Source organism: Athalia rosae, chromosome 6 (genome assembly GCF_917208135.1).
Source record: "Athalia rosae chromosome 6, iyAthRosa1.1, whole genome shotgun sequence".
Lineage (NCBI taxonomy): Eukaryota > Metazoa > Arthropoda > Insecta > Hymenoptera > Athaliidae > Athalia > Athalia rosae.
The window spans coordinates 5,906,227-5,928,305 of record NC_064031.1 but is presented as its reverse complement, the minus strand read 5'-3'; the positions used below and the strand labels follow the sequence as shown (position 1 = coordinate 5,928,305).

The window sequence follows — 22,079 nt, the reverse complement described above, 5'->3', positions numbered from 1 at the left end:
TAAAGATTAATTACGGTTAAACTTGAAAATATCATAGGATAGCTTTTCTTCTGTCAAAACACAGTTCCGGAAAATATTTTTATCATCACTCATTTTGAAGACAACGCGATGTGATTTATATCAGCTTATGGGGCGACGCATTTGAGGCAGGAATTTTCAGAAAGTCAAATAGATTCATTTGTAGATGAAATAGATATGATTGGAGTGAAGGCAAGATTTCCGGGTCCAAAATAATTCCACAAAATGAACTGAGGAATCCTTGACGAAGCTGCACCTTACGCCCGTCTGATCTACTCACTGGGATTCCAAATCTGTGTATAAATTATTAGGAAATATTTTTGGAAGTTGAAAAGAAAGACAAATGCAGAAAAACTGTTTAGTGCAATGTTTCGTATTGAAATATTGTAACGTCCCGTTTTCGCGTTGCGTTTATGTACTCGCTCTGCGCGGGAGTTACGGTGCCGACTCCAGGGCGTTTGTCCCCGTAGCGGCCGTGTTTTTGTGTTGTCCTTCTTCTTCTTACCTATCTCTGTCGTAGGCTTCTCAAAATATAACAGTATGTCGATGCCGTCAGCTGATCATGTGTTGACTTGGGGATTAAATAGTCGAATCATGCTCTGGAAGGGTAGAAACGTGAATTTGGCCAAACGGTATTCTTTATAACCGCAATGGAATAAAAAGTAGACGACCCAAATTCGGACGGATAGTGGATCCGATCAGACAGTATCCTGTACAACGGCAATGGAGTACCGGATAGATGATCGAGATCGCAGATAGGATGTAGAATCTGACTAGACAATATCTCGTACAACCGCAATGGAGTACGAGATAGATAATCGAGATTCCAAACTAGGTTTTTAGGCGCTGAAAGCTCTCGGGTAACAATAAAGAGAAATACAAATATAAGGTCGTGTGGCCTGCAGAAATGAATATCATGCACTTGGTTAACAAAAATAATTTATCTTTAATAATGATGTTTGGTTTTTCAATATAAATCAACAATATCACGAAGTGATGGAACAAAAAGAATAATTGGTGGCGTCTTCGCTGTGTTCTAATTTAAACAAAAATGATAATGCTTGATAGAAAAAACTAGCTGCTGGCTCCCCGCCTGGGGAGTTAATCCCATTTGTTCTATGGGCTTCTATCATGTCCATTTTTATCATGGTTAATTTTAGCGAATAATTTTATTATAACAATTTGCCCTATTTTATCCTTGGCACCTAGTGACGATTTTACATTTTATAATTTGTTTTATTTTGTTATTAACAAAATTTTCTATAGGCTTCTATTGTGTCCAAAAGTGGTAATTTTACAATTTAGAAATTAGTTTTATGAGGAAAATAATTTCTTACGGTCCTAAACTTCGCCTTTATGTGCTTGGAATTTTTGATGTCGCCGACTAATATTTATGCAAACGGCATGGCTGCGTTCGTGTTGGGCTCCAACCCACACATGAGCGTTTCGGACGTCTTAATATAGTAGTGCCATAGATATATTGAACCGCTGTTGTATACATATGTCTTCCCGATCTTGATTCCAGATTTTTTTATATTCTAATAATCTATTGCATTGATATCAATTAGAGATCAATGATCCATTGCCTTGACTGAAGAATTTTTCAGCGCACGTCTACTCTTTTGAAATGTTTGAATATCGCGCACGATATACCCGTGCTCTAAAATAACTATGGCGATTGTTCCCTGTCACTGAACTTTACACTATCACAATTATATGATGAAATCCATTTTCTCATAGTACCAGGATGAGGAAAACACAAATACTTTCGAAGTAGCTCGTAAGCTTTAGGAGAGAAACAATACATTGTCAACGCAAACTGCTTAATATTTTCGGAGTACTGTCTGTTATTAGGCGTAACGTTATTATTATTCACCTCATTTAGAAGTAGTTCCAATTTATCGCCGCTGAAATGTTTCTCTAATATGCCCTGTATACCTTCCGAATGATTTGAATTTTCTTTCAGGCTTTTTATTACATCTTCCATGATGCTGATTTTTGCATCTCGACGCCTCAAACGTTTCTGTAGAACATCCACTTTGTTTGCCAAGATATCCATCCGAGGAGTTGGTTTTGATTGCTTTGGCGATGTTTGAGTGCTAGCATCAGATTTGTTATGAGCAACTTCAGGTGATGTGTTCTCCTACAATGAGAGGTGTAAATGCATCTTCATCGATCATGTATATGTTTTAAGATATATGACTTCAACTTTTAATACATACCTCATCATCAGCACGCATATTCTCAAATTCATCTGTCATGTTATCTTCTACACGTCGTTTCAGTTTGTTTCTCGGGTTAACTGTTAACTCATTATTTGCTACCTGGAACAACATTGACTATTCTAGAGTTCAGTACATTTACTGGAACAATATTACCCCTGCATACCATGAAATTTGAAACTTGAAAAAATATAAACGAACCATGATTTCCTCGGTTTTCTTTGATGCAACATGTGGGAGAAATTCAAAGCTTGATGGAACGGCATCTTTTTTTAAAAAATTTCTACCCGACGGAGTATCAAAATAGTTTTCTGGCCGAAAGTGCAGACTGCATATGAAATTTGTTTCTGTGATATTATTAATTAGACCATTTGGTATTGCGTCGAGCCACTTTTTTTTACGCTCCGCATCTTTAGTTGGAAATCTAAAAACATGAATTATTATTTCGAAACATATTCTACCCAATGTAATTAGCTTATCAATCATCTGTATGGGAACAATCATGTATACTTACGCATGATAAGTTACGCCACGACCGGGAACAAACTCATTTTTACACGAAACTATGGCACATCGTTTCACCATTTTCAAATCATTAAACTCTAGAGTTTGTTTACATGAGTGCTTTTCTGCTCTGACAGTCAATGTTTTCATGCGAGATAGTCTCTATACATCAGACAAGCGCGTCCGACTCTAACTACACTATCTCTCTCTTACCGTAGGTCGCTACCCGACATAGGCTCCAGGTTCCCATACATATATCTATTCATTTCCACCCATTCCATTTGCTCCCAACACCATAACTGCCATAACTGCCGAGCCTGTCAGGTTTGAGCCTGACCAATGACCAATTCATGTCAGTTGAGAGACAATGAATTTTACCTTCAATATAGCATTCAGCAATCAGACTCTAATCAAACAAATGTAACAAATTGCATAAACCGCCGATCGCGTATAGAACCTTTATTAGCACGATCGTGATCGATTGACGTCGATATGCGCGCTTACAGCCCCACTAACGGGTATTCGGTAAACCCGGTACTGATGTAAATCAGCTGTTCTATTGTTATGGAACGGAGTGTCGGTTTTTGCGTTGCACAAATGTTCAAAAGGTGTATTTTCCGACTTTTGTTGACCAATTGAAGTGGTTCTTAGTTCAAAATATGTGTTTTGGTCTTCTGTATTGGCTAAACTCCGGATATTGGGATCTGTGGAGTATAAATACGAAATTTGTCTATCATTTCACAGGGTAAATAGATTCCTATGAATTTTTTTTTCGAATTTTTCAAAATCCAAAGTTTGGCCACTTCATTCCAAATTTTTTTGACGAGCTTCCGAATTTCATCCAGATTGGTTCAGCCGTTTTAAAGAATAGTCCTTTCAAAAATTCGATGTCCCATATATTCCACTAGAATTCTTTCGAAAAATGGTGACACAAAGAGTTGGCTGCCATGGTTCATCGACAACGCTTCCATTTCAAATTAAACGGATACTCAACGGTAAAACACTTACAAACCGTTGAATGAAGATTTGTATCAGCGTTGGTATCAGTCAAACGTGCGGTCGGTGCAGACGAAGAACAAAAACTTGTTGGCAGCTTAGTAAAAATGTTGTGTGCTAAAGTGAAAGCCGCTCTTTCAACTGAAACGATTTTCGTGAAAGAAACTGTCTTGTCTTATATTGAATGTCTTATGCCAAAATATAGATCGCGCAAGACGTTAGTTTTATACCGACAGGTATGAGCCAAAATATAAACAAGAATCTGACGTTTTGCAAATCATGTGCTTTTCTTCAATGCTTGGACTTACTATTTGGAAAATTGGACGTTAATTGTTTCGCCAGATGAGCACTTGATATGAAAGATTGACAATTACCTCTCAAAAATAACAAACATTAATAAATTATCTCAACACTTACTTGAATCACTTTCATATATTCTAGAGGATCTTCAGTCATTAATTCTAATAATGACTATTAGTACATATTGATATATCGCTAGGATGTTTACGCTATTCACTTCATGCAAAATATCATATCGCAGAATAATGCCATATTACGATCATGAATTTAAAAATTGTTCTAATAGATATTTGTATTTTCACAATTAATTTAATTGACATCATAATCAATTAGTATTATCGCATTCGCTTCGAAATTTCAAAGAAATGTATTTTTAAAAAAACATAATGAATTTTTTTCAGTCACCAGTTTCTGACAATTTGCAGGAAAAATCAATCAAACTAGATGTTTCAGAGACAAGTAGTAAGTAACTTCCATGTTATCTGTACTACATAATTTTCCTTAGATGTATTCGAAACAAATATCCGTCACTCAATATTGCAGTACTGGACGTCACTGGATCACCGCTGGTGTGTGAGCTCGGATATTCCTGTGTCGATGAGACCATCATTGATGATCACAGAAATTGGAAAAAAGAGGAGGAGCTTCATTTACCACTGACAAAATCAGAAGCATGGTAAACAATGTTTCATCTTCTACTTTGCCGGTCAAATGGATTTGTTTTAAACAGAGCAATATTTGCCTGTAATGTTGTTCTCGCCACTAACAATAGTCCTCATTATTTCTGTAGTGAAATAATTAGTAATAGTTGGAATGTGTTTCAAAAGGATGCCTGATCTATGTTTTACTTTTGAAGGCACTGTACTTTCATTCCATTTGCTCACCCATGACACTTTATGTTTTTGTTCAAATAGTGCTACATTAAATCGTTGTCTGGAGTATGTATCAGATAGTAAATGGTCAGAGCCATTGTTAGCATTGTGTGATGGAACGGATAATAGAAGAACCATTGTCTTGGGAACCTATGTTGAGGATGGGTGGTATACGACTATGCAAGTACTTGTTGCCGATGCTGAATCCTTACAAAATATTGAAGCGCTGCCAGCTGCTCTGCTCAGACAATATTGTGATGTCTATTCACTACCCGAGCACAAGGTAGTCTCTGAACTACAATTGATCATTTCATGGATTAGTTGAACCAACTGGTGATATGAAGCTTTTATAAATCACATTCCCAATAAAATATTAATCACCTAAAAGATGCTGACGTGCTATTCGTCAGTTGTACTTTATCAAAACGATGTGAGATTTGAAAAATTCTGGAATAGTTATGTTTAAAATATTTATCTCTAAACTTCTTTGCTTTTTGCATCAGGTATCAGTTACTGTGAGTGGTACGTATGAACTATATGGAAAGAGACCAGGTATTATGGATGTATCAGGTGCCCTCGAAGGACGTTTCAATGGTAGCTTAAACATTGAAGTAAATTGGAATACTCTATTATTCCGTTGTCCTATTAGGGCCTCAACATCTACATTGGTACCAAACTATCATTATTTCTTTTCGATTCACTTGTTTAGATCTATAAACAATTTCACATCAGAACGATCTATTGCAGATCATAGAGATGTTTGCTGAATGGAGTAGCGGTCATTTACAAAATCTTTGGAAAGAGTTGACTTTGTTATACGAATATTTGAACAAGTTGCATGGGAACAGCAAGAAAAGTGCACGCTTGTTTGTTTACCCGAACCACATTGTAAGTTATCAACCGTCAACAAACAGTGGAAATGTGGGACTAATGTGAATATCTTTACAAAATCGTTATTTTGGAAGCAGAAGCAACCATTTATTTATATTTTTTTATCAATAGTCAAAGTGTGTTCTTGGCACTGGTAGTTACTGGCAAAGAATACAATTTGCACGTTTATACTATTGATAACGTCCAAAAAAAATCATTCAGTAGCATATCTCTTCTCGTTCTAAAAGGTCTATACCTAACCCATAGCCCTCGGATGACGTCATTAGAAAACTGAATTTATTACTGGATGGAGATAACGAAAGTTATAAACCTTTTAAAGAAGGTAACGAAGACAACCACAGACACGTGACAGATGATATCAAATTGCAAACACATGTCGACCAAGTCCAGTTCAGGCCAAACATGGATTTCTCGGACGATTTGTGGCAATTATTGACAAGTAATTTATTCTGTCCTTACTTAATTTTTAATTTGTTTGTAGTATCTGTAAATCGTTTAACAAAGTTGACTAGAAGTTGACTAGGGTTTAAGAATTTATCGATCTTTTTCAGACTGCTCCGACTACAACCAGACAAGAAACTACATTTTAATGGTTTTACAGGAAATTCAGTCACGCAACACAAAGCCTCAGGTAACTGACCAATTGGTATTCAGGTTGAAAATTTTCGAAGTATCCTCCCTACATCGTTTAATTGCTTATTTGCTTATTTTTTAGATTATTTTGACAAATTCAACAAGGATCAACAAAATTGCATCACAAATACTTTACGAAAAAGGGACTGTACCAATAGTAGATGATGAATTGATTTTACAACTTCTGATTGATGCAGGTTTAGAAAAGTTGAGCCGAGATTATATGTACATACTGATGAGTGCGAATCTAATCGACCTTTATGAAGTTCGTCAAATATTGTGCAATGTTCAAACAGAGGTCTTCAAGATCGAAAGCTATCAGTTAGTAAATTCTAATTTCAACTATGTAAAGTATGATTATGCGGCACATCCATTATAAATTTAATTCGCTGAAACTAGCATAAATTTGAACCTGTTAACGTTTTGCCTGATGTGGATTTTGTATCACATACTATCTTCAATACGATCCGAGTTATCTGAAACGAACGGACGTGAATTTTTGATGTATGACAAATTTTGCTTTGGTTTGCATTTGACAAGTGTTCATGGATATTGACTATATCCTGGTCGCGGTCTGTGGAGTATTTTGAGCAGCTTCATATTTCTAACAGTGGTTGAATTTATTTTTCAGGAAAAACTTGATGTTATTGTCACAAATCCACCGATGCTTGCAATTTACTTTATTCGCTCAAAACCATTTGAACTGTTCTGCAGAAAGTCTCAAGAAAATTTTCACACATGCTTTTCGCGAATTCGGATGCAATGGTTCTGACATGGGATCAGTATTTGATTTGCACCGAAATTCTATACAACGCTTAGAAGTTCCATTACCTACTATAGCTATGGAACAATTGGTCCAAGGGTAACTATTCGTTTCTTTATTATTGGATAGCATGAAACCTGTCGCAGAACTATCAAAATCATTCCTGGAAATCCATTCTCAATTTATCAGGCCTATAAAAATGAATTCCATTTGACCTTTAGTATATGCCATTGTAGATTACCTTCGTCTTGGTGTTTGACTCTGTCATCGGAATCAACCATCTCAAAAATATGTGAGACGTCATATTTGAGCCGTGCATCGATTTTACCAACAAATATTTACTCTTTAGGTGAGAAATTTGTCTTCGTCTATTCTCTATAGAAATATGTTTTCATAAAAGGTAGTCTAGGAAAGATTGTCGATTTTTTGACCGCGAGTAAGTGTTATATCATTGACAAGATTTGTGTACTTCTGTTCCAGATGAATCCTACACAAAAGAGGTGTATTATTCTCTTAAAGTTCAGTCGTCGTCTACTAAAATTGCGTGTTAGAATGTTGCTAGAAAAATAAGATAAATAAATATTTTGTGCATAAAATTATCCTGTATTTTCCTTATTTTATATATTCATCTCATATTTTAAATCTTGCGAAGTATTATTTTGTCATAAGTGACACAATACCAGCCAAACTCTCTAGTCAATCGGTAATGGCCAGTACCAATAGCGATTGTAAAGTTACTCATTATGGAATGAACCAAGTCTCAGATTCGTTCCAGAATCATTTGGATGATTAGTTTTATATTGTGATATACTTAATAGTAAGTATAATATGACAATGAACGTGCTTCGTTGCGTTATATTCTAACAAAAATTATACATCAGAAAATTACCAATTGGTATAACATGATCGTGGTAACGAGGAGAACAGGTAACCGATTTAATTTTCATCTTTAACTTGTATGATCCTATTTTTTGACTGTAAACAATTTTTTTAGTATTTAATATTTCATTAATTCTTACTTTCTGATAGTCTTTACAATTACTGATTGACTTCGGCAAACATGTAAAATTTCAGTCTAGACAGATAACTTTCAACAACTCCCCAATGAGTTTTCTTACAATTCTATTACTATAGTATCATATAAGTTCATTGTGATACTATGCAATTGATTCCATTCATTACGAAAACTACGTGCATGTTTCAAATACAATAAGTGCCTATGTATATAAATAAAAATCAACATAAGTGTTTTGTACTTCTCAGTCATTGATACCCATCGTTCGTATCCTACCTTGCCTTCGGCAATATTATTTTCAAGATAACGCATGTATTGCTTGAACCGAGTTAATACCTATAAGAATCTCATTTCTCAAGTTATTATTTTATCGAAGTGAAAATTCTTTTGTCAAAAATAAAATATTATACCCGCGAGGAAAAATTCGAATTTATATTGCATTAAAATTAGTTATGAGAACGAAATGTACCGTAGAGCTATACAATTATAATAACCAGGGCGTAAATCGTGTGATTTGAAGAGCCTGGATCTTTTTTACACGGGATTAGAATTTTTTAAATGTAAAACTCGTTGAAGCATTTCGTCACGTACAGTAAGTACAAGATAACTGTGTAATGTAATATAAGCTATTCTTCTCACCAACGCAAGGGCCGAAGCATTCAATACTGTGCAGCTTCTGGATCCTCGATGCCTGAGACACTCGCTTGTTCTAGTACTTCCAAAAGTTTTTGCATTTCTAACGAGTCCGAAGAATTGTCAATTGTCCTTTCGAGAGCTCTGACATAGGACATACATGTGCGCCCTTCGTGGTCTAAGCTGTGAGGGTTTGCTTTATGCTGAAATCAAATGTACACGAGTTGATAATAGGGATGATTCTCAATTATTACAAGTGGATAGTACATTCGCTTACCCATATCAGTAATTGAGCCATTGCGAGGTTTCCTGTTGCACAAGCAAGATGAAGTGGTGTCCGAAGATCTTCCGCACTAACAGAAATGTTTATATCCTCATTTGTACACCGAGCTAAGCATAATGTGAAGGCCCTTGTGTCACCCCTTTACAGGAAATGTTACACAGTTCTATTATCTTGAATTACAGGCTTATGAAAAATATATTTTACCAACAAGATTATAAAACTAAAAACCCGCTCACCGGCAGATGGAATCAATCAATAATTTGCCTAAAGAAATATTTGGATTGATGGGTGGCAGGAACGCCCTATCTTCATATTTCCATCTGATCCACTGCTCTTTTTCTTCTCTAGGTGACTCATGGTTGGGTTTTTGCTTACCATTTAAGCAGTATTCCCATACACTGTTAGCTATGTCATTACCCAATGCTAACATTACACTCAACTGTCCAGGCCTAGAAAATTACAAAAAATTCAAATAAATGACCATCCACGGTCATTTTATTCATGTGGATATACAGCTATTGTATTGGCAATTATGGAAACAGCTTTTCCAATTTCGTTCGTACGTTGATTTTGAATTGTCAAAACTGATCGATGAAATTATACAATACAACAAGACCAAAAAAAAGTTTATATTCAGAATCGAATTAAACTATCACCGTTCTATGCTATCACGTTTACTTTTCAACAGCGACATTATGACGAAATATCATGCAAACGAGCGACTGATGAGACATGTGGCTCAATAATAATGATTACAGATAAATAAATGGTTGAAACTCACGACCAATCATCTAAATCAAGAGATCTGACTTTTGAAATATGGGACCCCAAATTTCTATGTATTCCTGAGCACTCAATGCACATTAATACTCCCATGTTCAGACTTGCCCAGTCAGGATCTAAAAACGATTTAATTTAGCACTCAATATTTTAATGTGAAGTGTGTAAGTATAGTAGCAAGTATATAATCAGACGCTGGTATGAATTCTACGGTTCTGATTGAACATAGTGAAATCGTTATGCCGTTAAATATCTGGATAATACTCACTTGGCGCGCAGCAGTCAACACATGCGTCATTTCCAGAAATTTTGTGTTTGATGCAATGCATTTTAAAGGCATCCGTCTCATTTCTTTTGTCTCCATCGCTATTCTGTAGGCTGGATAAGATTTGCTGTTCGATAGCCAAAATCCAACTGTCTCTATCATCTGAGTTATTTGCCTCAAAGTGCCAAGTCTTATTTTCTAACGAAATAATGGAAAATTCGAAGCTATCTTCTGGAATTAACAATCGTGTTAATATGGGAACTATAATCGGTACTATTAGGATTGAAAAAATAATCTTTTAAACCTTGAGCTGTTGTGGTTTTCGATCCCTTGGGAGTTTTTCCAGGCACTTTGACAGTTACGTATTGGAGTAAGATTTCTTTGCCATTAGAATCGTTCATGTAATCCTAAAAATCAAAATAAATTAAAAATTCTGCACATGAGACAAATAAGGTTGCTAGTTGAATTCCTAGCAACTGTTCGAATACATACATGTAAACTTGAGTGATAGGTAAGACGTCCATCTTCCAATAACGTGACGTATTTCTTTTTCCACTCTTTCAGAGATTTACTGCTACGTTTGAACAGGTATCCTTGTTTAACTGGGATTTCTCTGCCTACACCCATTTCGCCCATATTGTATTTCTCTTTTTTAGAGGGTGTAAATATATTCGATTTTCTCCTAAACTTTCTGAAAGATCGAGATCAACTCAAAAATAGTGTGAAATTCTGCTAGTTGTACATAGAATAATCAATACAATAGAAGCATGAATTAATTTCAACCTAATTGTCGTTGGTGTCAATATAGATGTTCGTAGTTCTCCATGTTGAGATTGAATATACTGAAAACTGTCGTTAGTCACTGGAGCATCAATTTGTGAGCTATTATCCTGCGCGGATCGAATTGTCACCTCCTCATCTTTTTCCAGTGCCTGTAAGTGAAATTAATTTGTGTTGAAAATCATAACGGCGAAAGACTTTTCAATATTCAATTCTGCTCATAATTTTAGTATTAGAGGAGTGCATTCAAACAGATGGAATTGTTGATTGATTTCATGGGAATGAAAGTTTCATAAGCTGTTGGTACACCGAGCAAAGTCGATTGTGAATTTTGATGTGACGGGCTAACTCAGGAAGAATTTCAATTCATCAAGCGAATCTCACGTGAGTGCATCATAATAGAGTTGCACATTAACTGCTGAAAATCAATAAAAAAAAAAGGTACCATTGTTTTTTGACATACAGCAATAAATGTGTTACACTGATTGTGAGTGTCTCTGATATAATACGTATGGACCCCTGTATTTAATTCCCCAGGCTATAGGGGATCCGACAGGCAAACTAACTTTTAACACAATACTCACGCTGAGATGATAATGGCTTACACCAACTTTTGGAATGGAACAGGTTGTGTCTGTGTCTTTGGTAGGCGGCTGTATGTTTTTTGTATTCACAGGTGTAGAGTATTTTTTGTCATTGTCTCCTGGGCTTTGACCATTACATCGGTGATGCTTTAGAGATATCTTATCAATTATTCTCTGACAAACTGAAACAAGTAGATTCATTGTCAATTGAGAAAGCATCATAGGTCATATGTAATTTCTGATCATTTTATAAAATTTGGTACCAACCATCTTGAAATACTCTTTCTACATTCAAGCCATAAACAGCACATGTTTCATAGTAAGGGCATTTCAATTCACAGGCTAGTTTTCTAGGCCTTACATCTTTGATTGTTCTAGGATTGCCCTCGTTGATTGAATCTGAAATTTTACAGTTATCAATCATCGATTGAATCAAAATAATCATTACTAAACACCTCATATTTTTGATTTGAAACAAAATTTTAGTGCAATATTTTGCAAAAAATCAGATAAAAAAAAACCCTGCAATTTTCTTGGATGTCAACTCATTTTTGTAGCATAGCGAGTATAGTGAGGGGAAATATTACTCACCTTGAACACCAACAAGCACTTTTGGTACATCAACCATGTTTCGAAAAGAACACATTCTGTTATAATAACTATATACCCTGGAGAAACTGTCCTCACTTTCCAAACTAAATACCAATAGTACTGCATCCATCCATGAAGAAAACTGAAATTAAAAAAAAATTCATTCACATATGGCATATTTCATTCAGGATTTGCCGGATGAGGTTGTTCTTGAGGACGTACTACTTGATAACCATCCAAGGTCTGATAAGAGCATATGTATAGGTACATGAATTGACAGCTACATAATTGTGTGCACAATCATGAATACCACCGGATGACTGATTGTAATTTCCTAAGTAAATTATAAGGTTATCACTACAGAGTTTGAAGCTTGTTCCTACACTTGTATGAATTCTGCATTTATGAATGTATTTAAGCAAATTGGTTTTTCATCAGATGCATAGAATTTTCAAATATGTTTTTCAGTATGATAAAACATAGACTGAATAATTGTGGCAAAACTTATTACAAAAATCCTTGACTCATGAAGCGAAATCAAATGGAGCTTTTCTAAGGTAGTAAAAAAAGTCAGCAAGACTTCAAATTCAGAGGAGTGGAAAATAGAGAGACTTAAAGCATAACTAGACCAAATTTTAGTCTTAAATTGATTCATTATTTCCTAGTTCAAAGAGGGTACACCCACTCTATTACAGGTGTATTGCAAATAAGCAAGATAACATTTGTGTAGTACCAACAAAGCGACAGATTTAAATATTGAGGTACAGATTTTGGGAATACTTCAGCATTCCCAAAATGTAAACCTCTATAATTCATTTTCATTTTTATCATTTATCGTTATCAAATGTTTTTCCAAGGTAATTATCTTACTTGCGATTCAGGAACACTTCCTTCATCCCTAATGAGGAGTAGGTAACTTTGATCGTTTATGAAGACTTCTTTTTTAAAACGCCCACCTTCCGGGGATTCTTCATGCATGAAGGATCCCGTAAGGTACCTGTGAACTAGGGCGGATTTTCCTGAATCCAAGGATCCAACAATACCCAGGTGTAACTCTGGGACATCTCTTGCTAGGGTCCATTCATGGCTATTAACAAATGAGTCTGAAACCATCAAGAGCAAACATCACTCACACTTGTGATTGTGATAGGGAGATAACACCACTACAATATATAGTTTCCTGACTATTTGGGACAAATAGTAATAGGAGAAACTGATTTTAGAAAAGAAAATCTCACTTACTGACCGGTGATGAGGAATAAAAAATAATTTCTGGTGCAAAACAAGCAGTAAATAGCCAGAGTGTTATAGGATTTCGTTCGCAAAAATGGTAAAGAAACGTTCACAACATTGACATTTGTAATGGTGATTTATAATATGCGTACCTTCAATAGCAACAACATGCTCGCGAATTTGTTTGGCAATGTGAGTATCTGATATGAGATCTATGAGATCATAAATAGCATAAATTGACGGATGAACACTTTCGAAACGCTGTATTTCTTGTCTTATTGCAAGAGAGTAATCATGTCCACTTTGTCCAGTTGTCATTTTTCGGGAGTAAACTTTACTTTTTAAAATAAATAACTCGTATTTTACAATTTAAGAACAACATCAAAAATAAGTTATATTATTAACATTATAGCCCGCAATACTATTTTCACATTGTTGTGAAACTTCATGTAAATCAAAGGTTAAGTTAAATATGTCAAATTTGTATATTTATAAACATTCTTTCGTTGAACAAATAGGTTATAGAGTAATTGGGCGACTATTCCTTAAAATCTACGCTTACGAGATACGGACGGATACGACTATCTGATGGTCTAGTGCATGGACTACCATTTGCAGCGCACGGGGGAAACTTGAACTTTTCAACTCAGACGCCTGCTGTCGCCATCGTCGCCGTCTCGTTTCGCGGCAAGTTCGTCATTGTTTTCAAGAACACCTCGTTCGTTCAAAAATTCAATTTCCCGTTTAAATAACACGGGAAGTTTCTCTTTTGGTTTCAATTCGATTTTTCGATATAAAAAAAACAATTTTGCGAAAAATGAGTACAAACATTTTGTAGCGCACTAAATTTGCTACAAAAAAGTTCCGCTGTACGACAAATAGTCTTTAAGTTACAAAGCTTGAAGCTTGAAAGGTCAATATGATTGAAAATTGACATCAAATCCCGGATAGTTTTTAATTTATTCATCTCACATAAAAAATTGAATTAACTTATTAATTAACTTAAATTAAAACTTTTTACCATGTGTTTTATAATTTCAGAGTAATTATTGATTAAAACTCACATTTAGTTGCTGTATGTAAAGAAGTACTATCTAAAATCAATAATTTAGGAGCTTTATAGCGTCCATTAAAAGTTAACATGGTCATTAGCTGTCATAGAATGAAAAGGTGATTACAGAAGTTGTCACCGATGATGTATCATGTATTGTTTGGAGGGAGTGGTAATGCATAATATTGTATTAAGATCTCCATCAAATCAAGAAAATAATAAAAGTTCACTTTATCATGCATTATTTATTCTTTATGGTTGACCGAAGCCAAGACATAGACTGCAGATCACGTCATGAGACAAGTGTCGAAATGAGAGTAAATAACTGCTTTTTCTTTACAACCCGAAAAAAAACATAAGTTGCTTTTTATATTGTAAAATGGCGTCATATATTGATGATGTGAACTACTTTGGATATCACACCGTAATTTCTGACCTTGATTATCGTGAAATAAATGTTTATTACGCAACCTATATTGGGCAATATGCATAACGAGGGTTGTCATTCAGCAGATTCAGAATTGCTAGAACTTGATGAGTTCAGTCGATAAATTATTCGTTTGTTGGTTTAGGAAAAATAGCACTCGTTGCGCCTCAATTAATGAATTGAATTTGATTTAATTCACGTCGTTATCCACAGCATTCTGAGTCAGTTTGAGATATTCATTCCTTGAAGAATACCATGCCAAAAATTGGTTTCTGGATTGATGCACATAACAAAAAATTTTCAAAAAATGTGCTCAATAAAAGTTACGCAAAGAGAATTTATAGAAAATACAATCAACCTTTGGCTCACGTTAGGTGCGATCAATAATTTAGTAAATATTCAAGATGAATTCTGATAGAATGAATCGATCTATTTGAAAAGACAGCAGTATGATTTGGAATATAGAGCATCCTCGAGTAGACGATCCTGCATATTCGACATATTTTGTCATTTTCCACCATGTTTTGGTGATATTTTTACCGTTCTTTTAGTCACTACAATTTTGTGGTGGTCAATGTACCGGAGTCAATAATAGATTGATAGGTTTTTGATCAATTGCCAATGCAGTGTTTGGTCAAGCGAAGTACATTGGCCTGATTTATGCTTCGCTGAGTAAATGACAGGAGTTAATTTGTGGTATCAAGGACTTTACTTCTACAGGTTACATTGCCCTTTCTAACGTGTCGGCAGTTCCCTCTGAAAGTACGTATGTTCAAAGCGAAGGTACAATGGAAATTGCACTGGCATAAACTCGATGATCTCTACAAAATCACTAGGATGAAATTCTGTTGTTACTTTCACACCAAATATTCACCATCATTTGTTTGAGCTATCATCTGATGGTATTTGGAGAATACTTTGGCATTATTTGGCTTTTAACTATTTATATTTTAGGATGAACTGGAGATATTTGAGAATATGAACATTCAAGAAATGCCCTAAGAAGCGTCAATTTTAAAATGATACGTACAAAGTTTATATAAAATCGATTAGTTCAGATCTGCAGTTGCGGACCTGCTTTAGTTGCTTAACATTTTTTCACACCAATCATCCATTGATATACTGTGTGGTGAAGGTTTATCTAATTAAAATGAATTTAACAAGCTCTAGTTTTACATTGTTTTTTTTTTTTGCATTTTGTTGCAAAGCATTCTCCAGATCACTTCGATCATAGACACTTGGATCTAACAACAACATTAATTTATCTCTCCATGTTTTTTCCCTTCTATCTACCTTGTTTCAAGGTCCAAACTCATTTCAATTGATTACGTATCAGAAAATGTTCACAACTTGTTGATGAACAATAAAAGTCATAAATTGCTGTTAGTATAAGTTCCATTGAGTATCTGGCGCTTGTGCAAGCGGAACCTATGGGTATTAAACTATTTCAAACTCGGAACATATTGAATAAGAAGCATGCTCTCGGTAAAAAAGAAATGAACAACTTCCAATCACGATTTCAATTCTGTCTAAGAGGATTCGGGCGCTCACAGATCTCGCTATTACAAATTGGTTTTGTGACTATTGTTCACTTTTTAGAGGAAATTGCCAAACTTTTAGGCACTGGGCATGAGCGTGTGCATTCGACATAAAATATTCGTAGTTATTTCGTCGCGTGAGAGAGTATAACAAGAGATGTAGGTACTCCTGAGGATAATTCCTACATTTCACCATCAAATTCACCATTCGGTAATTACACTTCCGCGAGCTGACCTCGGTCAACTTTCAGTATGCTTTTATGTGAATCTTCCGGGTCTGCGCAAATGTTACGCAAAAAAACATACGTTTGTCCTTCGGATCCCACGTGAGAAAGGTTGGGAAGCATGACTCGAGCTAAGGTTGTAGCGTGGGTGGCTGATCAGCCAAGATCCTTCGATGAAATCAATATTCTTATCAATCATCTACCGGATCTACATTTGTATCTACGACGCGTGTTATTAATTATTATTTTAATATTTTAGTATTATCGTACCCTATTATGTTATTATTATCATATCGATCGCCGTTCAGTTTATTCTAATTTTCATCAAGAATAGTAATTTCCGTAACACACGTACGCTCATGATATAAAGGCTCGAATTTGTTCCTTCAAATGTTCGTCCTCGTCATTTTCAACCACTAATTCGAGTCGACAACGAATCATGGATCCTATTCGTAATGTAGTTTCGTGATGTAAAACGAAGTCAAATTGTAGTGAATCTATTAGAATCTGATGGATCTACACCCCCTTCCGTTTTATATCGATACGGAACTTCAAATTCTGACTCAAAATCTGAGTTTCCTTCCGTAAAATTCATCATCGGATCTCATATCCGGCTGTCTCAATCACACCTTTCAACCAACCATACCTCTATGCCCACTACAAGACCTTCTTATTGACGTCTGGTCTTAAAACTCGACTATGAATTCCTCGGCTTATCAGTTACTCACTTATTCCCGCAGTCGCCACTGCAGCAGTGAAGCTATTTGAGAAATTGTAATCTGCGATTGCGACTTGGTACAAAATCACGTGAAAATATAAGTGAATCTTTTATTACTGTCTACGACTATTTTGCACGTGTTTGGTATCTTGGTACAAAATCCTTTTAGCTTTTTGTTGATCTTGAAACTCGTGTGCCTTGATATTCTATGATGTGTGATGCAAATGAGATTCTATATTTTAGCTTATTGTAAGTTTTATCGGCCTACAACCTGTGGTCATCTGCCGTTTTATAAATCGAAACTACTGCATATGCAGTCGAAATTATATCGCTTTTTAAAAAATTGTCTCTCTGAAATAAATCACGTCTTCAAACCAATGGCAAGTACGCAGAGAATTGAATACATTTGCAGCGTTAATTTGGATTAGATGTTCAAAAATAAAAAGACAATTCAAAGTATTGGGAATGTTCCACATCCCAGATTTACTGCTTTATCATTTTTTTTAATTATCGATCGATTGATTTTGAATTATTATAGTGAGATGATCGAATGTCGCAGTTCTTGCGAATGGAGAACTATGCAAAAACAGAAATTTCTAATTTTACCATTACACTATAATGAAAAGTAAAAGGATCAGATAAATTGGTTTTCGGATTTTGATAATTGGCAGATTTGCCCATGCATTTTATTCGATCACCAAAAATTTGTTAATTAGCGATCGGAGAAATGAGATAGTTATTTCTAATTGAATACTTTACGAGAAAAGAAAAAACGATCAATTATAATTACACGATAAACGGAACTGAACGGACTTAATTCACCAGCAATTAATACTGTCCATATACAATATTCCCATGTAAGCTTGAATTACACAATTGCGTACATAAATCTTACAATTTGTGGCTATAATTGTAAGATTCCTCATGCTAATGAATCTTAGAACTTGAGGTTAAAATATAATTACGTCTCATTATACTGTTATAGGTGATCCTGCTGACTGTATGAATTTTTTCTCATCGTTGAATTAACCACAGTAATTTGAATTGGCCTCGTCGGCGTTGCAGTCACTGAAACACTTAAGGACAATCGACTACAGCACCAATCCTTCCGCAGACAGTTAATTGTAAATAGACAGTTACGCCTCGCCGACCGTGGGATTAATCCTCACAGAAACATATCGTCATCTATTCTCACAGATTAATCGATAAAGACAAATTGGCGAACGATTTCGAAATCTAATTGTAATTAATTAACACAATTAGTGACTTGTTTCTTTCTCGGTCACATGGTCGGTGGTTTTTTCGGCTTTGCATATTATTCGGTATATCCGTGTGGTACCTGTGCACTTCTGTAACCGCGAATATCTTGCATCGGTTGCACATTGGGGACGTGAAAAATTAAAGTGAAAAACGAAAACGTCAACAGTCAACTGACGACTAATTAATCAATTAACTAGACAATACCTAAGAAGGAGATACGGGTGGACGAGTATCACCTGTAATCAGAATAATGATCGCTACGCACAATTTTGTGATTATCTTATACCTTTCACATTATTCGTGTTCGCGCAGAGAGCTACTATTTTCACGTCGTACATCACTTTAGAAGATTGCGGCCTTTTTTTTTTTTTTAGACAAAATCAAACCGTAGCTAATTTTAGGTAATTAGGTCATATTCCTTACACAATATTTTCAGGCTCATGTACAGTCCTGTTTCGATCTCTTCATATCCGCAAATACGATCTAAGAATTCTATTGGAAGAAAAAAGAAAATGGAGTGGTATGTTTTAATGATAAAATTATCAATAGAATTCTGATATGTTTTTTTTTTTATCTGATGAAGTTTTATCGTTCTCACACACCGGGAAAGTTATTCTAACAAAAAGAAAGTACAATTCGATTATAGCTACGAATATCGCAGTTTAAGAACTTCAAAAAAAATGGAATTATCAGGTACCAATTTTCTGAACGGCATCGTGGGAGAGCAGGTTCTATTCAGACCTGATTCGTTTGCACTGTTTCGCGGTTACGCGTCGCTTGTGTCGACCTATTTCCCGTAAGAACCTTGGACCTGGCGATTCAAGGTAACCGTGGTGGTTGATGACTTCTATTGTGATTCTCGTTTATTTCGCGACGATGTTTTGGCCCGGGCTTGCCGGCGTGATGATTTTCAGGAGAGCTCCGCATTTTACTGTGAAGTGTTCGCCAGCAACGGCGATCCACAGTCTTTTGGCGGGTTGACTAAATTGGACGGGCAATTTTAAAAAAATTGATAACAATTTTTCACCTGGGCACGAGGCTGTAGCCTCGCTTCGAGTATCCTGTTTCATATTTACCACGTATTCCGATACCCTGCCGGAAGCCGGGAGTTCGCCTTGCTAATTAACCTGCATCACCCCGTACTACCTTAGTTATGATCAATATTAAACAGCCACCGATTCTCGCGGTCAACAGCTTCTGGTCCAATCAACGATCTCCATTAATTGATCTAGGAAGTAGTTTGCTCCATATATTCTCGTACGCGTCTCGCGTTATATCCCAGGTGTTGAAGGATGTCGGATACAAGTATACGCACGATACGCACACCTCTGTGGAAACCGGACAACTCTGAAAACGGAGGCTGTGACGATCGACTTCGCGGTAAGAAAGAGTGAGAGGGATGCCTTACGTTCGCAAAATTTTTTTTCATCAAAATCGATCAAGTATCGCCTATTTACTACACTTCCAGTTGTAGTCAATTTATTCCTGTCCTTATCCTGAATCCGCATGTACGGACATTCCACGAATTGACAGATCAGAGTTTCAAGGCTAAGGGTTTTGGTACACAGCTTTTTTTCACCCCGAATTTTAGTAAAAACGTCGCTCACCTGAAGAAAAAAGGAGAAAAACTCGTCAGCCAAAGAAACTGTTTATCACAATCAGTTACTGGATTTGCATCTACATACATGCGATAATTTGTCGAACCGCGATGTCAATAAAATCACCAGCCCCAGGCGATGGCTATTATACACATATAAGAATATACTTCCCCAGCGATCGCAGAAAATATTTTCCACTGTTTTCTATTTCTTTAAAAGTTCGAAGTATTTTGATTTCAGTTTCTTTTAGCATTATTTTGTTACTCACCATGAACGAACGCGTTTTATTTTTATTTTTTTTTTCGCAAATAGGACATGGGTGTATATGTATAAAGTATAAAGTATAGCACGAGAATAAGGCTATCGCATCGACGTGGAATGCCCCAGTTATAATATTGGATTATTTTCTTTTGATTTTAAAATTTTTTTTCTTTTTGATTTTATAAAACAGTCGCTATATTATTCTTACGCCCGACAGATTTTTCTGCGTCAGTTACATTTTCTAATAATGGTGCAGAAAGCGTAGAAGCGTGAGTTAAGCCAACATATCGATTATTGATAATAGAATCGCCCGTTCCTGCGGTATTGAAAAATATATTTATTAAGTTATAGCATAGATTGCACACATTTAATCGAAATTTGCAATAATACACGGAGGTATGATATACGTATATTACCTATACATTGCGAACTTATTGAGAATTAAATCGTGACCATTTAGAAGTTGTATACGGTTTGTGGGAGAAAGGTGAAGCATTTTCAGAGGTCTTGGTTGCTCAACAAAATCGGGCTCACAGAATCTGTTGCAATTGATAATTTTTGGCGATCGAAAGGCTGTATGACCAAATCCACACCGAAAATTGCAAGGAAAAAATAATTGAAGAATTTATCGTGTTATAGATTAAAGTTACAAATAGAAAAAGAATTGGGGTAATTTTTCGTGCAAAAAAATTCCATCCATACAGAATACCAGTGTCGAATATAAATACATAGCTACAGAAATCTGAATTCAATCGAGACGATGTGATTTCATATATATGTATGGAAAGTGTAATAACGATATAATATTTATGAAATTGGTGTTTCCCATACACACTCAACGAGATGATTGATCAGGTCAATTGGTTCTGAGATATTGAATCAAGTTGAATCGAGTTTCTTGAACTCCTGTGTCTCACTTAGGAGCTCACCTTGAATTCCTTCCTAAACGCCGAAAGGTAAGAACAAAATGGTATAATAGTATGAATGCGTGTGCATACCATTTCTAAACATACGAAATCGTTTTAATCGTACCATAAATAAAACAAGGACCATTGATCGAGCCTTAAATTCACCCGATGTATCCGGAGGCGTACCTACTGGTATATTCGTCGCTTCGAATCATGTGCAACGAGATCTTATGTAATTTACGGTCTGCAGTTTCCAATTTTGAATTCAATGGTGTAACAATATAATGTCAACTCCACCGATGTTCGCCAGAGTCACACGTTTCGTAAACAAATTCGTAAATTTTTCACCAGAAATGCTTTCTTTTCTTTTCAAATTAAGGTAGAACGCTTTTCTACCGATCCTTGTTTACAAGAAATTATCATAACTTGACTTTTATAATCCACTAGGGATCATCGCTTGTTTTTTTTTTGTCCAACAACACCGATTGTTCTTGTAATGAGGAGGTTTCCCAAAGTTATTACTTTGGAAAATGTACACCGTACATTATCACAATTATAATAAGCATGTTTCTCAAAACGGTAAAAAAGGATTGGTACACGTAATTCTTTCTGGACTGACTGTACGTGAACCAATTTTGACGGATTTTTTTTACCCTCTTTGAAATGTGAGTTTTTTTTTTTTTTTTTTCACGCCGCTACGTCTAAATATTTTTTCTTCCCGGAAATTCCGC

The 22,079-nt window shown here is 35.6% G+C and overlaps 3 protein-coding genes across 8 annotated transcripts; 1 reads left to right on the top strand and 2 right to left on the bottom strand.

Moving 5' to 3' along the window:
• Positions 1–944: 944 nt before the first annotated feature.
• On the bottom strand, positions 945–3,222 carry LOC105692626 (THAP domain-containing protein 1-like). 3 transcript variants are annotated; one of them, XM_048657726.1, is made up of 5 exons: positions 2,755–3,222; positions 2,442–2,664; positions 2,241–2,357; positions 1,645–2,161; positions 945–1,537 (listed from the first exon to the last, which is right to left on the bottom strand). In XM_048657726.1, exons 1-4 carry the CDS (start codon positions 2,892–2,894, stop codon positions 1,688–1,690), a joined length of 954 nt encoding a protein of 317 aa, XP_048513683.1. In that variant the 5' UTR covers positions 2,895–3,222; the 3' UTR covers positions 945–1,537; positions 1,645–1,687. The 3 variants fall into 3 exon arrangements, with proteins under 3 accessions (XP_048513683.1, XP_012267372.2, XP_012267380.2); XM_012411949.3 differs by having other exon boundaries at positions 945–2,161; positions 2,755–3,221; XM_012411957.3 differs by having other exon boundaries at positions 945–2,161; positions 2,241–2,342; positions 2,755–3,217.
• A 457-nt stretch (positions 3,223–3,679) lies between these two features.
• On the top strand, positions 3,680–7,795 carry LOC105693044. Of its 2 annotated transcripts, none has more exons than XM_048657725.1 (12): positions 3,680–3,739; positions 4,442–4,502; positions 4,584–4,716; positions 4,955–5,195; positions 5,416–5,580; positions 5,660–5,800; positions 6,050–6,242; positions 6,355–6,434; positions 6,519–6,757; positions 7,068–7,298; positions 7,436–7,548; positions 7,680–7,795. In XM_048657725.1, the coding sequence occupies exons 1-12, from the start codon at positions 3,692–3,694 to the stop codon at positions 7,748–7,750; spliced, it is 1,716 nt and encodes a 571-aa protein (XP_048513682.1). In that variant the 5' UTR covers positions 3,680–3,691; the 3' UTR covers positions 7,751–7,795. The 2 variants fall into 2 exon arrangements, with proteins under 2 accessions (XP_048513682.1, XP_048513681.1); XM_048657724.1 differs by lacking the exon at positions 3,680–3,739 and adding an exon at positions 3,753–3,976.
• On the bottom strand, positions 7,782–14,335 carry LOC105693043 (centaurin-gamma-1A). 3 transcript variants are annotated; one of them, XM_012412696.3, is made up of 13 exons: positions 13,516–14,320; positions 13,001–13,233; positions 12,131–12,272; positions 11,807–11,938; positions 11,540–11,721; positions 10,959–11,107; positions 10,668–10,866; positions 10,480–10,582; positions 10,179–10,403; positions 9,912–10,029; positions 9,367–9,579; positions 9,125–9,269; positions 7,782–9,050 (listed from the first exon to the last, which is right to left on the bottom strand). In XM_012412696.3, exons 1-13 carry the CDS (start codon positions 13,679–13,681, stop codon positions 8,874–8,876), a joined length of 2,184 nt encoding a protein of 727 aa, XP_012268119.2. In that variant the 5' UTR covers positions 13,682–14,320; the 3' UTR covers positions 7,782–8,873. The 3 variants fall into 3 exon arrangements, with proteins under 3 accessions (XP_012268119.2, XP_012268118.2, XP_048513680.1); XM_012412695.3 differs by having other exon boundaries at positions 10,179–10,406; positions 13,516–14,316; XM_048657723.1 differs by lacking the exon at positions 7,782–9,050 and having other exon boundaries at positions 9,157–9,293; positions 10,179–10,406; positions 13,516–14,335.
• Between the last annotated feature and the right edge of the window lie 7,744 nt (positions 14,336–22,079).

What these genes read in the sequence shown, in the direction of transcription:
- LOC105693043 (XM_012412695.3), bottom strand. Translation starts at nt 13,681, where the DNA reads ATGACAACTGGACAAAGTGGACATGATTACTCTCTTGCAATAAGACAA. An exon ending in AGAAAGAGTATTTCAAGATG is followed by an intron (nt 11,722 to 11,806) that starts GTTGGTACCAAA and finishes TACTTGTTTCAG; the next exon opens with TTTGTCAGAGAATAATTGAT. An exon ending in TTGATTGATTCCATCTGCCG is followed by an intron (nt 9,270 to 9,366) that starts GTGAGCGGGTTT and finishes TTTCCTGTAAAG; the next exon opens with GGGTGACACAAGGGCCTTCA.
- LOC105693044 (XM_048657724.1), top strand. Translation starts at nt 3,848, where the DNA reads ATGTTGTGTGCTAAAGTGAAAGCCGCTCTTTCAACTGAAACGATTTTC. An exon ending in CGTTAGTTTTATACCGACAG is followed by an intron (nt 3,977 to 4,441) that starts GTATGAGCCAAA and finishes AATTTTTTTCAG; the next exon opens with TCACCAGTTTCTGACAATTT. An exon ending in TTTGTGGCAATTATTGACAA is followed by an intron (nt 6,243 to 6,354) that starts GTAATTTATTCT and finishes GATCTTTTTCAG; the next exon opens with ACTGCTCCGACTACAACCAG.
- LOC105692626 (XM_048657726.1), bottom strand. Translation starts at nt 2,894, where the DNA reads ATGAAAACATTGACTGTCAGAGCAGAAAAGCACTCATGTAAACAAACT. An exon ending in CGTGGCGTAACTTATCATGC is followed by an intron (nt 2,665 to 2,754) that starts GTAAGTATACAT and finishes TCATGTTTTTAG; the next exon opens with ATTTCCAACTAAAGATGCGG. An exon ending in AGAAAACCGAGGAAATCATG is followed by an intron (nt 2,358 to 2,441) that starts GTTCGTTTATAT and finishes ACTCTAGAATAG; the next exon opens with TCAATGTTGTTCCAGGTAGC.